Source organism: Danio rerio, chromosome 10 (assembly GCF_052040795.2).
Source record: "Danio rerio strain M-AB ecotype USA chromosome 10, GRCz13ab, whole genome shotgun sequence".
In the NCBI taxonomy this organism is placed as follows: domain Eukaryota; kingdom Metazoa; phylum Chordata; class Actinopteri; order Cypriniformes; family Danionidae; genus Danio; species Danio rerio.
The window spans coordinates 4,892,501-4,915,374 of NC_141030.1; the positions used below are offsets into that span (position 1 = coordinate 4,892,501).

General features: G+C 38.8%; 1 protein-coding gene across 4 annotated transcripts in view; it reads right to left on the bottom strand.

The window, feature by feature from the left end:
* Positions 1-22,874, bottom strand: part of plppr1 (phospholipid phosphatase related 1) — a 373,756-nt gene that overhangs the window by 46,915 nt on the left and 303,967 nt on the right. For all 4 annotated transcript variants that reach the window (XM_087269234.1, NM_001441646.1, NM_001002132.2 and 1 more), the window contains one exon: positions 17,086-17,183. In XM_087269234.1, the coding sequence (XP_087125360.1) occupies positions 17,086-17,145 (60 nt within the window). In that variant the 5' untranslated portion in view covers positions 17,146-17,183. The remainder of the gene's footprint in view (positions 1-17,085; positions 17,184-22,874) is intronic.

Sequence of the window (22,874 nt, forward strand, 5' to 3'; positions counted from 1 at the left end):
GATAATGCTTCTGGACAATGTTGACGTAGAGCTTCCTTTTGGCACAGTATAGTTTTTAACTGGCATTTGTAGATTTAGGAATTGTGGTACGTATCATAATAATAAAATTAACAATAATAATAATAATAATAATAATAATAATGATGATGATGATGATGATGATGATAATAAAAATAATAGGGAGCGGTACTGTTTCACTATTAAATAAAACATTTATTAAAATAATATTTATTATTATTATTATTATTATTATTATTATTATTATTATTATTATTATTATTATTACCATCATTGAATAATACCTAAGATTTTTTAAAGTACCTGAAACACTGATTCATTTGACCACAGTATACATTTCCACTGTGATGGTCCATCCAATATTAATCAACTAATAATAATAATAATAATAATAACAATAATAATAATAATAACAACAAGCAGCAGCCGCAGTAGTACTATTTCACTATTAAATAATATTTATTAAAAATTATATTTCTCACCATTATTATTATTATTATTATATAATTTAAGCAGTTTTGTACTAAATCTTACAAATCTTTCCACATCACTTGTGGAATAAAAAATGAAACTTTGAATTATGTATCCCCATAATGTGCCACACTTTTATATACAGTAACATATATTATTTCTACTCAGGAAAATAAAATAAGGCATTTAGAACAGAAAATGCTTATTAAGTCGACTACAAACAGACAAAGACTTGTTAAAAGAAAAAAAAAAGTAAACGAAAACCAAAACATTCTCATGGATTTTCTTTTGATTGGAACAGCTTTTAAAAACAAACAAACAAAAATATAAATAATAAATACCCAACAGCGACCTTAGCAAATGCTGAGCACAAACTTCACTTTCCCAGTAATCTCACACACTGTCGATGAGCAAACACACCCCATCAGCTTCACCTTCATCCAGAGCAAATCAAACCTTAAAAAAAAAAAACTATGTGAAAAGTAATGCTACAGCTGTTCCAGACACGCAGAATCCATCACAGCTGGCTGTACGCATCATAAACACCATCACTCAGTCAACTTACAACAGCAGCGGCAGTTCAGAGGGACGCAGACCTGAAGAGCACATGATGAACGGCTTCAGAACTCCACAATTCATCATTCTGCTCAAACCTGCTCCATCAGTACAGCCTTCACTCTATTTACAGAATCCGTGGGTAAAAATAGCTCGCAGTGTGGCACTGCTTGACGAAATAAAGCTCGATTTGAGTTTATGGGGATTTGGGGGATTTTATGAGCAAGCAAAAACTGAACGGCAAATAAATTTCAGCGGAAAGGCAAAGTTTAGACAAAAAACGTAAGCATAAATGTATAATGTTTTGAAGTGAATTCATTACAGTGTTAGTACAGTCAAAATTAAAGATCCCATGAAACTAAAATAACGTTTATTTTTTCAGATAATAGTATGAGTATTGTTCATTTTCAAGATATCTAAGCTAGTGTGCACCAAAATAGTGACACAATTAGTGTTTAGAAGAAATAAAACTGATATAAACATGTAAAGCTTGTAGTTTGTCACATTCGCCTAAATGGATCAACGGTTTTACTCATGTCACCTCATAATTCAGTTTCTCATCAAATCATAGCCAATCAAATGCTCTCTATTATCTGACATGCACCGCCCCCTTCAAGATGCTTCTCATTAGCTTTTTTTTTTTTTTTTTTGATGTGAAAAACATCGAATAAAAATGCATATTTCAAAGCACTTCACAGAACATTTACATTTTTTTATTAAAGAGCCTCTATTTTACATTAAAAAGGGTCATATTTTGGTTTTAGGGTCTTAAACAACAGCCTGATATGCATGCAAGGTCAAAAAACACTTTTATTATCTTATAATATGCATTTGTATTTACCTAATTACAAGGGCGTAGAATTGGCATGGAAAGAGGGGACATGTCCCCACCAATTACTGAAATGTCCCTACCAATTTTTTAATCAACTTGAAAATAAAGTAATGCTCCGTCAACTCTTAACCTATAAGTCAAGTTTTTGCATAAAACTATAAACTAGCTGTGAAATTAATCAAAATTCAGTTTTAATTTTTCAAACCTCCTCAAAGTCTGACTGCAGTAAAATTATGTAAATTGACTTATGCAGCATGGGACAGGATGTTATTTGCATTATTAAATGTTTATTTTATATTATTATGTAATTTATTTATGTTTTTAAAAGTGTGAAACAGAATTTGTGCCATTCAATGCATGTACTCTAGGGATGTATATCCCCACCAATGTCAAGAGCGTATTTACGCCCTTGCCTAATTATCCCAGCGAACTGAGACCTGAGTATATGATGGCAGGATAATGTGCCACGTCATAAAGCGCAAATCATCTCAGACTGGTTTCTTGAAAATGACTGAGTTCACTGTACTCAAATGGCCTCCACAGTGACCAGATCTCAATCCAATAGAGCACCTTTGTACGGAGACCCGGAAGGGACGTGATGGTGGGGAAAAAAAACTGGTGGAAGAAAAAAGAAAAACTGGGTGGGAGTAAAAAAAAAAAACTGGGTGGGAGAAAAAAAAGAGAGAGATAGGAATACATATTACTAAGGTTTTTGCGTTCTCTCGTAAAACTGTTTCTCCACAAAAACTTCCTGTTCACCTTATTCATGAAAACCCTCATGTTTTTTGCCAAAATTCTCCCGCATTTTACTATTCTATCCCACAATGATCCTATCATTAAGTATTTTCCCATATTTCTAATATATTTTATATCTTGAAAGCACGCTGAAATTAATATTAAAATGTCTGCATTCACTTTTACATTAAAGCTGTGCGTCGATCGTCGCCTTTCATTTAAAGAGGAGCAAAAGTGCAGGACACTTTTGGATTCGGTGTATGTTTAAACAGACGATCGACACACAGCTTTAATTTAAAAAAAAAAGTGGAATTGAATGGTAAAATACGGGAGAATTTTGGCAAAAACATGAGCGTTTACATGACTGAAGTGAATAGGAAGTGTTTGTGGAGAAACATCTTTGCAAGAGAATGCAAAACATCTCTGCGAGGGAACTTAAAACATCTCTGCGAGGGAACGCAAAACATCTCTGCGAGGGAACGCAAAACATCTCTGCGAGGGAACGCAAAACATCTCTGTGAGGGAATGCAAAACATCTCTGTGAGGGAACTTAAAACATCTCTGCGAGGGAATGCAAAACATCTCTGTGAGGGAACTTAAAACATCTCTGTGAAGGAACGCAAAACATCTCTGTGAGGGATCGCAAAACATCTCTGTGAGGGAATGCAAAACATCTCTGTGAGGGAACTTAAAACATCTCTGTGAGGGAACGCAAAACATCTCTGTGAGGGAACGCAAAACATCTCTGTGAGGGAACGCAAAACATCTCTGTGAGGGAATGCAAAACATCTCTGTGAGGGAACGCAAAACATCTTTGCAAGGGAACGCAAAACATCTTTGCCAGGGAACGCAAAACATCTTTGCCAGGGAACGCAAAACATCTTTGCGAGGGAATGCAAAACATCTTTGCGAGAGAACGCAAAACATCTCTGCGAGGGAACGCAAAACATCTGTGCGAGAGAACGCAAAACATCTGTGCGAGAGAACGCAAAACATCTGTGCGAGAGAACGCAAAACATCTGTGGGAGGGATCGCAAAACATTTCTGCGAGAGAACGCAAAACATCTCTGCGAGGGAACGCAAAACATCTCTGCGAGGGAACGCAAAACATCTCTGCGAGGGAACACAAAACATCTTTGCGAGGGAACGCAAAACATCTCTACGAGGGAACGCAAAACATCTGTGGGAGGGATCGCAAAACATCTGTGCGAGGGAACGCAAAACATCTGTGGGAGGGATCGCAAAACATCTCTGCGAGAGAACGCAAAACATCTCTGCGAGGGAACGCAAAACATCTCTGCGAGGGAACGCAAAACATCTCTGCGAGGGAACACAAAACATCTTTGCGAGGGAACGCAAAACATCTCTACGAGGGAACGCAAAACATCTGTGGGAGGGATCGCAAAACATCTGTGCGAGGGAACGCAAAACATCTGTGGGAGGGATCGCAAAACATCTCTGCGAGAGAACGCAAAACATCTCTGCGAGGGAACGCAAAACATCTCTGCGAGGGAACGCAAAACATCTTTGCGAGGGAACGCAAAACATCTCTGCGAGGGAACGCAAAACATCTCTGCGAGGGAACGCAAAACATCTCTGCGAGGGAACGCAAAACATCTCTGCGAGGGAACGCAAAACATCTTTGCGAGGGATTGCAAAACATCTTTGCGAGGGAACGCAAAACATCTTTGCGAGAGAACGCAAAATCTTAGCGAGGGAATGCAAAATCTTTGCGAGGGAACGCAAAAACCTTAGTAATATGTTTTCCTATCACTCAGTTTTTTTTCTCCCACCAATTGTTTTCCCCACCATCACGTCCCTTCCGGGTCTCCGTACCTTTGGGATGTGGTGGATTGGGAGATTTGTATCATGGATGTGCAGCTGACAAATCTGCAGCAACTGCATGATAATGTAATGTCAATATGGACCAAAATCTCTGGGGAATATTTCCAGTACCATGTTGGATCTCTGCCACGAAGGATTAAGGCAGTTCTGAAGGCAAAATCGGTCCAACCCGGTGCCAGTGATGTGTACCTAATAAAGTGGACGAGTGAGTGTATATTTGTTGCTTAGTGACGGATGCGTAGAAGTAAGCTAGACTGCAATGTCCACCTCAATGCTGCTATATTTAATATCCATATGCACACTCGAGTTGAGCATGTGCACGAAACCTATGCAAAACACCACCCCTGATCAATTTCATCTCAGCTTTTTTGGATCATTAATTTACTGCAAAATGTCACGTTAACATCCCTGACTATAAAGCATGACTGTATGAAAAACAGCCGTGTGAAGGTTCTTTAGAAATTCCCCTTTAGTATTCTCCTTCACACACACAAAACCAACAGCATGCAAGTCTGCAATGTCACGAGGACGAGAAGATAATGACTGAATTTTAATTTTTCGGTGAGTGATACTGGGCTCAATGTGCGCTCGTAGGAAAGAGAGCGAGTGTTTACTCGAGTCTAATTTAATTCGGCTCATTTATTTTAATAGGTTAATTGCACTCTTCTCCAAAATATTCACCAGTGGGCCTTTCCCTAAACTCTCACACAAATAATTAGACAGACATCACTTAAAGCATTTGCTGCTTTCAGTCTTCAGATTTGTTGACTCTCGGTGCTCAGAGTTTTCTGGAGCGCACGTCAATCATGTTCGTGTGCCTGGATGCGAGCGGTTTTCACTACGCTCTTCCACGAACACACTGTCAAGCTGTCTCGGGTTATTTGCGGCGCGTCTGTGATCCGAATGTCTACCCGGAGTTTAAAAGAACAGAAATCCTGCCATCATTCTTGCATCTTCCGACCGATTATGATGCAACACATTTGAAATCGTACATGCAACCGAGTATCAGCTGACAGTCAGTTTATGTTGATACAGATCCACAACTGTGTGGAAGGAGAGACTCTGGGGTGTTAACACAGTTTCTCCAACAAACAAACAAAACAACTGAAAAAAATACAAATTTGGCCAATCATTTACACAATGTTTTGAAAACCTGTGGTTAGGGTTGGGCGATGTCGACCAATTTGGCATTTTACAATGTCTAATGTGAAACATTGCGATGGACGATGGCATCGTCGACGTAGGCGGACGCGAATTAATTATTTATGAATAATTAATTCATTCATAACGAATTCATTATTTGTAGCCTACCGTTTCAACTACCTGACCTGTATGGTCTTTGTTTTACCCATAAACAAATCATAAATAAATAAATAAAGCAAAGTTTCTCACAAATTACCCCCTGTCAATCTATTTTTCCATGGGAAGTTGGTCGGTAAAAAAGGTGCACAATCAACAACATCTGCAGTTTTAACTAAAATTACTAAGTACAAGTGTGAAAGTGAAAGACAGAAGCGGTGTACTGATGCTGTGACACGTTACCTGATAGATTCAAAACACCAAAGAGTCATTATATAGAAACAAGATTAATTAAATGTCACATTTAAAGGGCCATGAAACCCCCTCGTTTCAGCAGGGTGTTTTCACACCTCTACTTTGGAAAAAGTCAGAAAAGTGGGCGTGTCCAGCTCTGTTTAGGGGGGAGTGTCGGAGGAAGAAAAGAGGCATGGTGTGGGAGTGTCTATTTAGGCACGCTGAATTTCAGAGTCAAAACACACACACACAGCGGACAAAGTGACTGTGTTTATATGGACATCTGTAGTCGAATTATTTGCCAAATGATTAAATGGTGGACTTTAACTGCAGTTTGGCACTTTCATTCAGGGAATTCATTCATGTCCCTCGTGACAAACGAGATATTTGATTCGAGGAACTGCTCTAAGCGTGTATTTTCATGCAATGTTTGATACCGCACGGCGAATGAGAGAAAAAAAAAAAACTCGGCATTTCCCGGAAACTTAGATGCACACGGCAGGTAGCGTCAGAAAGCCGTGTGTGTTATTCCGGTCACAAAATCCTACACGAGGTTAAAGTTTGGTTGTAGTGCTAACTTGTTTACACTCGGTGCAATAGCTTGTTCGATACGAATAAAATACAAACTGAATAAACAAAGAGCACTGGTCGCTCACTTACCAAATCTGTAGAGACAGGACAATCCACGGCAACTAGAGCCGCGTCTTTATTAAGAGGAGACTACAAGCGAATCCGGATCTCAGCATTTGCAGATGAGAACAGCTCTCAGGTAAACAATATGCCTCCTTAGACACGTAAGTTATTGTTGTCGAGCGTCGCGTACACTGTTAATCCACGCGTGACTCCAACTGCGCTCACACAGAGAGAAAATGAAAACAAAACTTAACTGCAGCAAACTATAAAAGCAACACTTCACGCTTGTTTTGCCAACACAACGTGGCGTCTCTGTCGTCTAAACACTATGACAGTAATGAATATTAATGAAGTTGCACAACAGAGCGCGCTGATTGGTTTGAACCAAGCTTTACTCATGCATTAATAAAGCAGGCTGTAAGACGTAATAAGACACACTCTGGCACAGACATCCAGTCTGCACGCTGGAATACACGCTATTATGTCATGACCGTGACGCAGCTTCAAAAATTCCGGAAGTACGAATTTGCTTGAAATAACGCAAAAACAACCAATTTACACTTTTTAGTGAAATATAGGTGTCCTAATAGTGTTTTTAGCAGTGTGGGACACATATACGACTGTCAACAGCTCAAAAAATGTGTTTTGGTGTTTCGTGACCCTGTACTGACAACTATACTGAGACGCCATCCAGAGGTACATTCTTGATAAACTGTCCGACGTGCACTTCTCTATGAAGCTCAGAGGAGCGCATGACAGTGTGTGACTGTGTGTGTGTGGTCACTTGATGTGGGTTTTCAGCGGACGGAGGGCTGTTAAGAAATACTAGGATGTGGATCATTTTAGATATAAAATTCCATTTCAATATTAAGACGTATTAATGTAAACAGAGCCTAAGTGTGTATTTTTTGCAAGCGGGTTTGCGACGGGGGCTGGGCAGATGATCGGCGATGCCAGCTCAGCATCGTGTTGTCTATTGACCATCAGCTATGGACTACGGCATCGTCTATCGGCCCAACCCTACCTGTGGTCCATTTTTGTACGTGGATTACTCAGTTAGTTTGTTTTGAATATTAACGATTTCACACGATCCAAGATACAGTTGATGTTTAAATTATCAATAAATTATCAGCTATAATTTGGAATGATCAAAACTAAAAGACTGGCTACTGAGAATGTACGAGTGATCTAAAGTGATGTCACACGTCACTGCAGTAAACTGCAGCCCAGCACAACATGGTCTAACACAAAAAAAACACATGGCCAGCAGGGGGCAGTTATGTAACATAAGCCCATTTCACACATAAGGACCTTTCCGGATTGTTGCCGGCAATTTTTACGTAAACGTCAGTATATGTGAAAACAGGCCTTTTTTGAAAATACCGGCTATTTTCTGGAAAGAGAAGTAACATTACCGGTAATTTGCCAGAATGTTGCGCTGTGTGAACACATAAGGAAGATTGCTGGAAAGAGTGCGTTCACGTCTAGAACGTGCAGACGTGAGACGTCTACTTTAGCCAACCAAAACAGACGCAATCACGTCCATGCGGTTTATAAAAATAATAAATGCTTCTGAATATTTTTCCAGACACATTTAGCTGCTAGATGTTAGTCAGATAATGTTTCTAGGTTGCTTCTTAATGCCAACTATGTAAAAAATGATCGATAAAATGCTTGTGTTTGTTTACCTTAATGCTCTGACGCACTCGAAGCAGCCGTTGAGCGCCAGCGCACACACGTTATGAACATCTCAACATGAAAGTGTTTCTCCATATGTCTTCATTGAAGTTATTCACAATAGTCCACAGAGTTTGTAATGTGGTCAAATGTTTACAAAAACAAGCGCAGTCGTTTCGAGCTCATATCTGGTTAGTAATATCAGAATTTACAGGTATTTTGAAATGGATGTGTGAATAATCTTTTCCGGAGAAATTCCGTTACGTTCGTGCCTGTGTGAACAGCGCTTTTTTGAATATACTAGTGCAGTCGTCCTGGAAATTTTCCAATATTTACTGGTATCACGAACTATGTTTCTATCACAAAAAATGCGAATGAACTTTATGCGCAAAACTGGGTTATCGCATAAAAGACGTGCGAATAAAGCAGCGATTCCATTCAACGAGTCAAAGCGAACAAAATAGTTACATCCTGATTAACTGGCACCAAATATCGACAGTAAAATCTGAATTTACTTCAATAGGAGAAGCAGCGTGAATCTTTTTTTAATATAATAAATGACTTGTGCCTCAGAAGGCAATCCTGACACCCAGTGAACGCGCAGTGGTGTTGGACGCGGAGCATAGACGCTCTTGATTCTGGAGGTCATTTGATAATATAACAACACTGATACTGAAACAGTTAAGGCATTTTAGAATGACCAAAACAACATTTCAGATGGTTTATAGTGTGCACAGACGGCTGATTTGTCCATTTACACACATTTTCATCATCACATAATCTCTTATAACACAATCACATGACATGCGCATACTGAAAAACATTCACAAACTATAGATTTTACAACATTTGAGTTAAATCTTAGAGCCCAAATTCAGATTTATTTATTATTTTTTTTTTTTAAGGGCCGAGCACCAAAACGGTGCATAGGCCCTATTGGAATTACTCAGTTTTTTATTATTATTATTCCGCTCCTAATCGAGGGAGTTTTGAGGGTCTAAACATGCTCAAACTCATGAAACTTTGCACACACACCACACACGGTGTAAATGGTTGGTTGATATGGGTTTTGGAAGTGGGCGTGGTAAAATGACTCGACAGCGCCACCTATAAACATTAGACGGACTAGCCCCCGAGCTACGAATCACGCCAGATACGAAAATTGGCACACACCTCAAACATGCCAAAGCCTACAAAAACGTCTCTCAGAGCAATATCTCATACCCAATAGGAAGTCGGATAGCTTTAACTTTCTGCGGCGAAAAGGTGTAGTTTTTGCCATTTCCAGGCGTTGCATTTTAACGAACTCCTGGGGATTTTATCGGATCAACACCAAAATAGGGTTTTGTCATCTACAGGCCTTGGCAATGTTAAATTGTGAAAAACTAGAGTTTTCGTCGAAGGGCATGTCCGTGGCGGCCTCGCAAACTTCAACGATTCGCCACGAAAAAGGAAGTTATTACAACTCAGCCAAACAATGTCCGATCTGCCTGAAAATTCACATGGTTGATAAGATTCCTCTACTGAAGGCATCTACATGCCAATCTTGAGTCACAGTCATAGTGCCACCTGCTGACAGGAGGAAGTTTGGCATAAATCTGTGATTTTCTCAGGTTCTTTATATATATATCGGCTTAAATTAATGTTGTTCACTGTTCTCTGTCATCCTGAGGCCACCGGGCGGCGTTGAGCCTGGGTGAGAGGTCCCTATCATCGCTGCTTGCAGCTTTAATTATTATTATTATTTAAACTGTGCATAATATCAAGATCCTCTATTTTTTGTGACTCAATTTCTGTCTTCATTTCCACAACAGTAAAACCAGAAGTACAAATAATTTAGAGATGCAACAGAATAACATGCAATTGCTTTATTTGAAAGATCTCAAACTTTTTTTCTTACAGACAGAACAACACAAGAGTCCAGCTCAGAGCCTCAGCGGACGGCTGAAGAGCTCTGCACTTTATGGACTGGACTTTTAGGATGAATTATTAATGGTGTCTGATGTTTTTGGGGAATAGGTGCTCTCTTTATAGGAGCAGATCTTAAGAAGCAGGTTGAGTGTGTACTGAGCGTCCAAAATGAACTTTTTACACAGCAGCCAATGAATGGCAAGCTCAGCACATTGGATTAAAATGTTCATTTATCAACAGGTGATAACACTAACATGATTTAGACAAGCTACTGTTTGTACCCAAGCGGGTCTGTGAATCTTTTGGTCATTGGATTTTCATTATAGAAATGAATATTGAAAAACGGAACCTTTTTTGGTTTTCGATTTAAAATTCAAAAACGAAGAATAAAATTTGAGGCGTTTTTTTTTTTTCAATTTTTTTTTATTTCAAATATCAAAATATAAAATCCCCAGAAAATAAAAAAAAACTAATAAAGGCTTGTTTTTGTTATATTCCGAAACCATTTAGGCAGACTCATTCACGGTGACTCAATGCTGCCACACAGAGGCTAGCCTACTATAGGCTATTATTTTTTACTACGTAATATTGTTATGAAAGGTATTTATTTGTCATAACTTTTGTTAAGACATTTTCCTCGTTAAGACGACATATTTCTCGTATAGGTGCCGGTTATAGGATATATATTTATATATAATATAAATGAAACAACCTCTATTTTGACGTTAAATACAAGCATTACATTGCTTTACGGAACACTTTTCTGAAAAGAAAGTTAATAGATAAATAAAAATAAGAATAAAAAAATAGCATTTGTCTAATGCAGGGCTTGAAATTAACCGTTTTACTTAGTAGAATTGATGCTCCCAACTTCAAAACTTAAGGAGCACCAGAAAAGTTTTAGGAACACCTACCAAAAATGAATGAGCACCACTGCAAATTGTATATTAACAGATTTTTTGTATTTGAAAACAACGTCAATTAGGACTAACAAAAACCTGAAACAGCTATCTAACTAATGCTGTGATGACTTATTGAAATCTGTGCAATAATTTCAAAATGAATGTCAAATAATCATTGAATATTAATGATGACAAGAATACTAACACTGAATAACATTTCTCATTATTATTATTACTGAATGTGAGTTATGTGCTATAAAAAGTCCTACCATTACATATGACAAATACATCCGCGGTTTGCATCAAACAAAAATTAAGCATTGCAATAAGAAATATAGATTTTGCAATTGTTTTTATTTGCATTTCAATTTAATATTATTTCAATAAGCAATATTTCTGCAACAAAAGTTCAGTTTAAACTTTGTTCAGGTAAGCTTCATTGGTGATGATGTGTAGATTGTCAGATTTTACATTCATTTGTGCTAAACACGCAGTAAATGGAATGAATCGAGATTCGGGCTTTTAAAAACAACTGATCCACCAAGTCCTTCAGCACTCTCTATGAAAACACTCGATTGATCTCAGCTGGCGGATCAACATTCACCAAATGATCGTTCTCATCGGCTCCATTGTTTGTAACTTTAAATGGGTTAGCAAACGTGTGCTTTCCTCAAACATCATCAGTTCACACTTCCCGCGGTCGCAGAAGCTCCCTGCTATCTTAACTAGGTGCGGCTGGAAAGCATGAGCGCATTGCATAGCGTGCGCGTCCCTCCATTGGAAATGATGAACTTGCCTTAGTTATAGCCTCAGTCAAAGTTAATCCAGTGTGCGTGGTTATTAGTCTCATCGAACAAGCTCAGAACTTTAAACTAGCGCACAGTTTGCATAACTTTGTTTAGTATTTGCAGTTTTGTTTCCGTGGAGAAACACAGTGTTGAGAAGCCTTTACGATTAAATAGCCATGACGAATTAAAGCGAGGTTAATAGTGAAACCGGTTAATCATTGCATCCCTAGTATAGGTCCCAAGCTTCAACAAACCCTCCTCAAATGCATTCACCTGCACCCCAAGATCGGTTACTTACTGAAGCTAAGCAGGGCTGAGCCTGGTCAGTACCTGGATGGGAGACCACATGGGAAAACTAGGTTGCTGTTAGAAGTGGTGTTAGTGAGACCAGCAGGGGGCGTTCAACCTGCGGTCTGTCAGGTCCTAATGCCCCAGTAAAAGTGAAGGGGACACTATACTGTCAATGGGCGCCGTCTTTCAGATAAGACGTTAAAACCGAGGCGCTGTGGTCATTAAAAATCCTCGTAAAGAGTATGGGTGTAACCCAGGTGTCCTGGCCAAAGTCCCTCAATCGGTCCTTACCCATCATGGCCTCCTAATCATCCCCATCCACTGAATTGGCTCTATCACTATCTCTCCAATCAACCTATAGCTGGTGTGTGGTGAGCGCACTGGCACCGTTGTCCTGTGGCTGCCATTGTTAGTGATGGTGAAATGAAGCTTTCTGAACCAGTGAAGCACTCGACTCAGTTGTATCGGAAAAAGGTTCGTTACTTGAAGCTTTCTAAATCAGAGCTCGATGAGGACCTCTTCTGGTTAAAGTGTGGGAAATCACTGTGTTGCAATAATGTCAAATGTTCACAACTGACCAACTCATTCATGCAGTCATACAACAACAGCAATATAAACAAATTACTCAATTACTGTAACTTTCACACATAAGGTACGGTTCATTACACCACCGATGACTGTAGTAAAATCCAAGGTATTCAAAAGAATTTACAGTTATCATAATTCAACTAGACCCGTTCCAAGCGGGGATCGAACCAGCAATTCCTGCATGGGAGGCGAATGCTCTAGGAGGTGGCTATTTGAGTGACACATTCAAGCTGCACTCTCCAGCTGTTCTCCGTTAAACACCATACCTTAATATTAAATAATATGCTAATATATAATATGCTAATACACTTTATTATGGTTCAAAACCTTTTTACTATAAATAATTATTATATTTTAGTTTAATTAATGGTATGTGGAACCGGTGCAGTGCTTTGAAACAGTAGAAAGGTATGTAATCAACGCCTTATCTCTCGCTATACACTTTACTAACCCATGAGGGTGTTAAAACCTTGGAATCAAAATTCGAAGCAGTCACGTGGGTATAGGCGAAAACGAAGCTTCGGACGTCACTGATCACGTGATGATAGCAAAACGAATCAAGCTCCGGTACACTGCTTCACTGCGAGATGTATCGTTTTTGATACATGCTTCGAAGCCTCGGCTCACAACGTCACAACACTAGCCGTCGCATCACCTTGAAGGCTTGCAATGCATCATGGGTAAAAACCAATTCTTTGATAAATTCTTGAAGCCTCAGAAGTCAACATAGTAATCATGCAAAAGCTTTGATTAAACCCTGCAATAGGAGATTATTACATTGATGATTGTGAACACAATGAAAAAAATAGGTCAACAGATGGTTGTGGTGCGGTCCAGATATGCACCCGTCATCACTGGTGAAGGTAAACACATATTTGCCCCAAAACGCCACATTGAAATAGTAATTCTAAACCAAGAAAACCAATTGGTTTGTATGTTAAATCTAGACACCAGATCTAACAGCAGCCAGCTATCCATCACTTTTCTGTCTTGTTATTTGTCGATAAGTGGAAAAACAGGCCGAATCACTGTCCACGCAAACAAGAGCAACATGATCAGAACATGGCCAGCGTCCAGTTCCTGCACAGTCAGTATCTGGGAGAGAGCGGTAGCTGGCATATGTCACCATATTGGATCCACTTCTCAGCCTTTTTTCGCCGGAATTATCTCTGTGAAGAAACTGAGCACATGACTGGATTTCTCAGCGCCTTCACGTCTTCACTAAGCGAGCATTAGGCCGCATGATCATTTCTGTGTGGCCTAGTTTCCGTCTCTGATGTGTCTTGAAAGCTCTGGGCAAATCCAGAGGCAGAGGAAAGGAAACACACACACACACACACTCTCACACACATCCATTTAGTGGAAAGTACTGAGGATTCACCCTTTAAAAGGAACCGCTGTGGCAAGGATGTTTTAAGTATGTTTCATCTCTGTTTGCTTGAAACGTCAAAGTCTGTTTGAGAAGCTACTAGCATAGATGCAATTTCTCTATTACACCATTTGGCAAGTGGTCTGGCACTTTGCTGCCAATGTGTAATCCGTCTTCTGAATGCCGTCACAAAAGGACAGAATCAGCGACACTAAAAGGGGAATGTTCACAGTCATTCAAGCGCACACATGGTAGGCAACTAAAAATCGAGAGAAAGTCTAAGAATGCATATCTTAAAAAGTGTCAATTATTTCATTTTAAACATTTCCTAATTTAGTTTTGAAGGTTTCCAGGATAAGATTTAACCCTCTGGGGTCTGAGGTGATTTTGGACACCCTAATCCTGTTCAGACTAGACGCGGATGAAGCGTCAAGCGTGAGTGATTTGCATGTCAAGTCAATGCGAAGGCGCGAATAGACATCCTGCGGCGGATTGTTTGCATTTGAGGCGCTTAATAAATAAACCGCTCGAGTTGAAAAATCTGAAATTCAGCAGACATTCGCGCCATGTTATCCAATCAGGAGTCTTAAAGCACACAATTCAGTGATGCTTTAAGACAGATCAGAAGACAGCTATTGTGTAAATCATACAAATACCTCTTCCAGAAACTTTTCTAGCATGATCGTAGAGAAATCAAAGTTCCACTTTTGCCAAAAGGTGTAATAAGTTACACTCCGATACAGCCAAATAAGAGGTCTGTTAGCATTGTCATCTGTCATGGGTCGATCTAATTCTAAACTAGTGATGGGTCTTTCATGAACGATTCAGTCATTTTGAACGAATCTTCAATCTTCAATATGACTCAGGAACTACGAGTGCTCTCTGGAAGTGATTTGTTCATTCGCGCGTGTGCACATTTATGCAGGTGGTATCGTTCATTTCAAGTGTTTTGAGTCTTTCATCGCGGAAAGGCAGAAGCCAATCACATGCGTTTAGAGCCGGAAAAATAATTGATCCGTTCATCTCTCGAGTCCTCTATCGGGTCTGAGTCATTCGTTCATCACGGGCCAATCATATATGTTTAGAGCCGGAAAAAGCATTGATCTGTTCATCTTGAGTCTTCTATCGTGTATGAGTCATTTGTTCATTATGGGCCAATCATATGCGTTTAGAGCCGGAAAAATAATTGAATTGAAAGATTAACTAATTATCATGGCTCTTATCTGCTCAGACTGTGTACATTGGTTAAGACTATATGTGACTGTCAGTGTAACGTGCACGAACCACTGACATTTGAAGACATGAAGAGGTGAGCTGAGCAAAAAGACAACAATACCTTCATAGACAAAAGAGCAGGTAAACATTGAATCATTATTTTCTCCTTATTGTATTCTATTTATGACTTATTTGTCGTGTGATCAACCTTTTGGGCTACTTGTAGATGTGTTTGGAAGCAATTCGTAACATTTTAATAATATTTTGGCAAATTGAACCAAATGAACGAAATGACTCCATAAAGATTTGTTCATCTCGATGAACGAGACTCAAAGATTTGAGTCAGTAAAATGATCTAAATTTCCCATCACTATTCTAAACACTTGTTTAAAAACATATACATTTTTTTCAGCATGAAAATTGATTATAAAATTTCCTTGTTAATTTAAGCTCATTTCAACAAAACAAGACACTTTTCCAGGTATTCCAGCACTTGAATTTCTAAAAGCCAAATTCAAGATCTTTAAGCACCATGTGCGAACCCTCAAACAAGGAAGTGAATTTAGCTGGTATTGACACCAAAAAATAAAAATCTTCCTTGTTAAAAATCAAAGAACTGTCTAAAGTGACATGTTGGATATATTTACTAGCAAATAACACTATCATTACCAATTAAATGAAACTGCTGAACCTAATCAGAGATCCCTGATGGAAAGTGCTCAGTTACCAGAAAAGAGGTCTGATGGGTTTTTGGACTATTATTTTGGAAGGAAGAGAGTCTTCATCAAATGCCACAAATTTGTGTATGTAAATAAAATGTGTTAGACCCGAATGTAAATAAAACGGTCGTGACGAACTGAGTCTGGTTCTCTCAAGGTTTTTTTTCTTCACTCTCCTATTGGTGAAGTTTATTGAAGTTGTCGCCACTGGCTTGCATGGTTCAGGATCTGTAAAGCTGAATTTGCTCTTCAGTGTTTGGACTCTCAGTAATGATTTCAAACCACACTGAACTGAGCTGAACTGAACTGAACTTAAACACTAAAAACTGAACTACCCTGATCCAGTTACTATGACCATTTATGTGAAGCTGCTTTGACACAATCTACATTGGAAAAGCGCTATACAAATAAAGCTGAATTGAATTGAACTTTATTGCCTATAGTGTTCATTTCTGCTCAAATCTGTGAACCAATTAAATGTATAGGTGCATTTTTGAAGCTTTACAAATGTTGGTTGAGATATGTTTTCTCCAACAAGCCCTGTAGCTTAAAACTACAACTTTACCAACAAGGCTACAACTTCACCACATGATTTATGATCCGTTCTAGCACCGAATTTCCACTGTAGTACAAAGTGGAATGTCCTAAATACTCCTCCACAATATCACTAGCACACAGCTCTGGATATCTGGCAGCCACTGCTCTCGGGTTCAGGCAAATGGCACAGCGGTTCATCTACAAACACAACTGTCTGAGAGATATGCGCAACTCGTCCCGCTGAGGGACACGAGCGCTTTGAAGTGCCTACACACACATCCCAGTGATTAAACAGGATTTGACAGAAATTTTAATTAAATAGCCAGGCAGTTTCGGAAAGAAAGGACATCTTAGAGCTGTAACGGAGAGTAAGAGACAGCACAATAACCAGGGAATTTACAATATAATAGCCGATGGGGGGAAAAAAAAGCATGGTGATCATGTTTTCCTTGTAAAAGAAACTTACCTCGACAAATATGAAGCATGGTATGATGGAGTAACTACGGTGTGTATTATCTGAAGCCATTTTGCATCGATTCGGTCAAAGTTTTCACAGTTGGCAATCTAAGGGAGGAAAAGAAAGTTACATCGTTAATGGCGCATTTAATTTCAATCCTAAATGTAGTACCGTTATGTGTACAACAGAGACAACTAGAGAACGCGTGAAGAGATGCAAGAAACAAGCCGTTTCACCTTGGTAGGCTAAGCAATGCTGACTACATTTACATGGACATCAGTAATCAAATTATTTGCCTTAATCTGAATAAGACGATAATACGATTAAGGTGTACATGAGTTGCTCTTTGAACGTTCCTTTCATAATCCCATTTTACATGTTATAGCCTTAGATTGATAAATGTCATTGCGTCACTGCGCTATCCTGGTTTCCTCCAGAGTTTCATGTCATTTCGTGCGTTTCATTTTTAATTTTGTCAATTTTACCTGCAGTTCAGCAGTTTCACTTTCATTCAGGACAATTTCATTCATGGCCCCATGACAGATTGAGGTACTGGATGCGAGTACATAGTAAGGTGGTTTTAACGGTATTTGGTACCGCACGCCGAAGGAAAAACAAATCTTCGCATTTCATGGTGCGTGTGTTTGTGGTCCTTTACGGACTCTGTAGGTACAGAGAATTATGTCAAACAGCCGTGTGGGTATGGAATATCCTGTCGCACAATGTGACGAAAAGTCGTATATAACGGTAATGATTTGATTTTGATTTGATTGCGTAGTAGAAGTAGTAAAAAGTAGAAGCCCGACAAAACTCTGTTTTACTGTTTTACCAACCTGAATCATGAAAAAACTGTCATGTTTATCACCACTTTCTGGACTATTATGAACTGGGAATTACTCTCTAACAGAGCTTACATGTGCTGGTGAAGATTACAGACACAGATAAGAGGTTTGGCTGACTGTGGACTATATTGCGTGTGTTTTTGAACGCAAATAAGTGCTAAATTCTGTGTGTAGTTCCTCTGTAATTAATAATATATCGGAGACTTTAAGAAGCTGTATGTGTTCATATATGTGCATTTGTTTATTTATTTTATATAATTACAGACTTTACAGTAGGCTATTTCGCACGGTCATAGTGTCATTTGTCTGCAGTTATAATCGAATCCTGTTCATGGAAAAGCTAGTAATAAACATTTATAAACAAGTATAAAGCATCTGTTTTGTGAGAAGTGCTTCTCATGTGATATGTGAGCGACCCGTACAGCTTTACTGTAAACATTTATTCGAGCGAGCATGACGTCGACTTAAACTTTCTGTCATACACCATGCCCACCAAAATGGTAGCCTTGGTGGTGGAAATGCAAACCTGATAAAGGTGACCCATAACGACCTGAACCATACCGTACCAGTCAGTGGAAACGAGCCATTTGTTCGCTTTTAGGGAGGGCCGGCTATGCATACTTCACATCTTCAATTGAATGAAGTTTCAAAAACTAATTTCGAGAAGAGCACGTGATATGATTGACTGCAGCTGGCCACTCATCTACACTCATTGGCTAGCCAATCGGATTGATCCAAACTCACTATAAGTAACCTAGCTAAGATCTACTCCCTTATCTTCGTATACCGAAGAAACCCCCCATCCACCCCTTCTCCTCCTTTCCTCTTTTGCCGAGGGGAGCTCTCGAGAACACCTGACCTCGTACTCCCCTCACATGCTTTATGGACCTGGCTCAGGGTTCTCTCCCGGGACAGCACGCCAGCATGCCGAACCTGCTAACTTGCTAACAAGTTGTCAAACAGTATCTAAGTGTGAACTCTTGAATTTCTGTTTAGTTCGATTATGACTTTAGTCAGATTAAGGTCATCAAAAATCGCTGTTTGCAAGGTAGACTCTTAATCAGAGTATTAATAGTATCAAAAGTAATCGAATTACTGGTGTCCATGTATATGTATTCATTGATTACTAAATCTTAAAATGCATCAATAGTCTATGCTGCTTTAGTTGACGCAACTTCACTCAATTAATTATGACATTTTGTGGTTTGTTACTTTCCCAAAGAAACAAAAGCATCATCTTTCAATTCAAAACTATTTTATCATTAAACTCAAGGTGTTTATTTGCAGATTTGCAGCAATTATGGTGATATATCCATTGCTAAAGGTCGGGTAGGATGGGTAGATCAAAGCAATATTTGGTACCACTTTACTTGAAGGGGATGTTTATAAGCAGGGGCGGACATTTATTATTATGATCATTATTTTTATTATCATCATCATAATATCACATCTAGCAAGAGATAAAAGCTGCCTCTACGTAAAAACAATACATATTGACAAAAAAAACTGACCGGCCCACATTTAAAAATTGGTCCAGCCCTTCTGGCATTTGCCAGATGGCCAGTCCGTCCTAGTTATTAAGTAACCTATACAACCATGACATGACGCATGTCATGAATGTAATTGAAAAATGATGCATGCTTATAACAACTATCATTGTCAATCGCTTAGTTACATCCTTATAAATGCAAAGATACACTGTGTTGTCAGCTTGTGATAGACACTGTTTGTTATGTCAACTAGGCATAAACAAATACATCACAACCAGACTTTATCTTTGTCATGACAACTTGATATTACAAAGACAACATACCTTGATACAAATCAGTCATAAACAGACTGTCATGAGGCCATTAAACAGACCCCCTAGTTTTTTTTGTGATCACTGATTCCAACACATCCGTCATGTAAATACAGATGAACAGCATAAGGCTATTTTGTTTGTTTAATAAAAGAACCAAGAATACCCCTGTTCTGGAATAAACATTCAATAATTTCCGTTGTGATCTATAGACCTTTTTACTTAGAATGCAATATTACCCATCATGCTTTGCGTGTATGCGCAAGGAGAATGCTAAGAACTTCCGGTCGGCATCTCATGCGTGTAAACGGTCAGATTTGGAAAGCTCTGAAAGGATAGCTTTAATCTATTTTACCAGTTTTTATCATCGATCTTGATCTTATTGCGATCTTATTGGGATGGAAAACAACTGTTGTGAGGCATTTTCCCCTTGTTGTCAGACGGCATCTTCTGTCATTTAAATGGCGCCTCGTCATCGCTAAAGTCAACCGTTTCTCTTTCTTTCAAATATATAACCAGCTCAAACAAATATAATACACCAAAATGTTTGACACACACACACATAGCCTACTGTACTGTCCCACTAACACACTGATTTAGTAAGTGACAAAGTGAAAAGTGAAGGTGACATTTTGAAATGACAGAAAAACACAAACCGTGGTGAATACTAAACACGAAATGAAACATAAACAACAGCAAATCAGCCAGCAAAGTATCAATAATGCACTTTAATTGGTCATTTTTGTGAATTGCATGACTTTTAAATACCTGTTAAGTTTCATGACAGTAATCTGGTGTGCTCTTCAATGCAGTGAAGTACTGCGTTTGTGTGTGTTGAAGAGCCGCTGAGCTAACAGCTGACAGGTCAGGAACACACACACACACACACACACACGAACACACACACACACACACACACACACACACACACGAACACACACACACACACACACACACACACACACACACACACACACACACACACACACACACACACACACACACACACACACACACACACACACACACACACACACAGTAGTTCTAGTGGCAGATACGTGAACTAGGAAAACGTTTTTTTTCTCGCGGCGTGAACCACATTTGATTCGTCACAAGTTGTGCGTCACAAAAACACTCCGTAACCCATTAAAAACGCTATTAAAACCCATTTTCAGAGCGCAAATTACCAGTTGTGAACTCTGTATAGTGAAGTTCTTAGCATTCTACCTGAAGACGCAGGTCACTATAACGCCCTCCATGCAGCAACCAAGAAAAAGGTCTATATAAAGAAAATAAACTTAAACTACTTGACATTCAAGGTTGGTTGAAGTGTCATTGAAAGGGGGTCATCTCCTAATAAAATGGAAGGAGAAACACTAAACAAAAAAATCTGAGCACATGGTTGTAAGCTGCAAATTTTCAGCTACAACAGAGTTCAGTTATATGTCATAACATGAATTTTGCAACAGCTAGTACAGTACAGCTCAACAACAACAAACAGAGTTCCCAACAAACACCCTTGAGGAGCTGAAAAGTGCAGCCAGAAAGAGTCTGAGGACTTCAAGCCCTTGAAGAAAACTCAAGTCAGTGGAAAGAAAACAGAACAAAGACAGAACAATAAAGGAAATACTTTAACTGTGCAAAGATAGAGCAACACAAGGTCAAAACACAAAGACAAACACACTTTTACTGGCTTTCTCCATATTCTTTATCTTTCAAAAAACAGCACACCAAAATATTTGTGCTCAGGAGATGCATTATGTAAATTTGCTGTCTCCTAGGGCAGCAATTAAGCACAAGAGCGTAATATATTTACTGTAGTAGATGCTAAAATATTTTCTTCTTTCGCAGTTGTTGGGAAAAAAAAAAACACTCAAAGAAGGATCATTCTCAGAAAAAGTGTAAACACGGTGGCTTTGTGGTACTATAAAACAATGCTCTGGCTTCAACCAGTGTTTTAACCAACCCGATGCAGCAACAAGTATAAATGACCAATTATAGCATGTACCAATAGCGTCTTGACAGGGATGGGATGTATAAAATATGAGAGAGCATTTAAGTGGTCCGTAGAATTGATGAGAAAGTAAAGTATGTTTATTAGGGGTGTAACGATACACTCAGCTCACGATACAATGTGTATCACGATATAATGTTCACGATTCGATATGAATCACGATATTTGGAATAAAAATTGAAAATTAAACTGAAATGCAAATTTTATTTAAAAAAATAAATAATCACCAAGTAAACTATTTTTTATGTATTTCTTTTGTTTCAACTTGTTAAACTGAACCTTCTTTAAGAAAATAAATTTAGCAGGCCTGTCTCTGGAAAATAAAACAATTAAAAAGCTTATTATAAAATATTATTGAAATGACAGAGACAAAATTAAGGAACAATTTAAGTAAAGGTGCAAAACAAATAGCTTTCTATTCAACTGAATTTAACAGTAAGAGCTTAAGGCTTTGCTTGGTCACTTGCGTTTTTTGTGTGTGCAAAAAAAAAATCCATATTTCCAGGTAATCAGCAGTTCTATAAGATATTCCTGAACTGATGTGTATCTGTCTGAGAGGTTTTTATGGATGGCTGTCTTCATGTTGGGCATGATGAGTGACAGTGTGGCCGTCTTTTCATTACACAGGACAGTCGTGCTCTTTTCAGCAGTTTAGGCAGGTTTACTATTTCTTAGGCGTCGCTGATGTCGGCGCTATCAAGTGTATCATGTTGACGTGCATTTTTGTTTACCTCTGTACTCAAAAGAGTTCATGCTCGTCGTAATCATAACTCTAAAATGTCATATGATTATTTAAATCATGTGCACGCTTTCGGTTTCATTTCCACTGCTGTTCATACTTCCCACGCGGCTCCTGAACGATCACTCTGTTCCACAAACTGAATGTTGTTTACTACTTTATTACCTGTTAATCACAACCTGCAGGTTTTGTTCACTGAAGCAGACGCGCGCGCGTCTATCATAGTCCGCCCTCTGTAGTAACAGCTCACGGTCAGCTCACGTCATGTGTGATTTTGCGGTCGCCAATACATCATTATATGAAGACAGAATGATATTTTAGGGTGAATTGTACCCTATAAATACAGTATGTGACTCTTTCAACACCATTAGGAGGTATTCATGTCGCTGTGCATAGTATGTA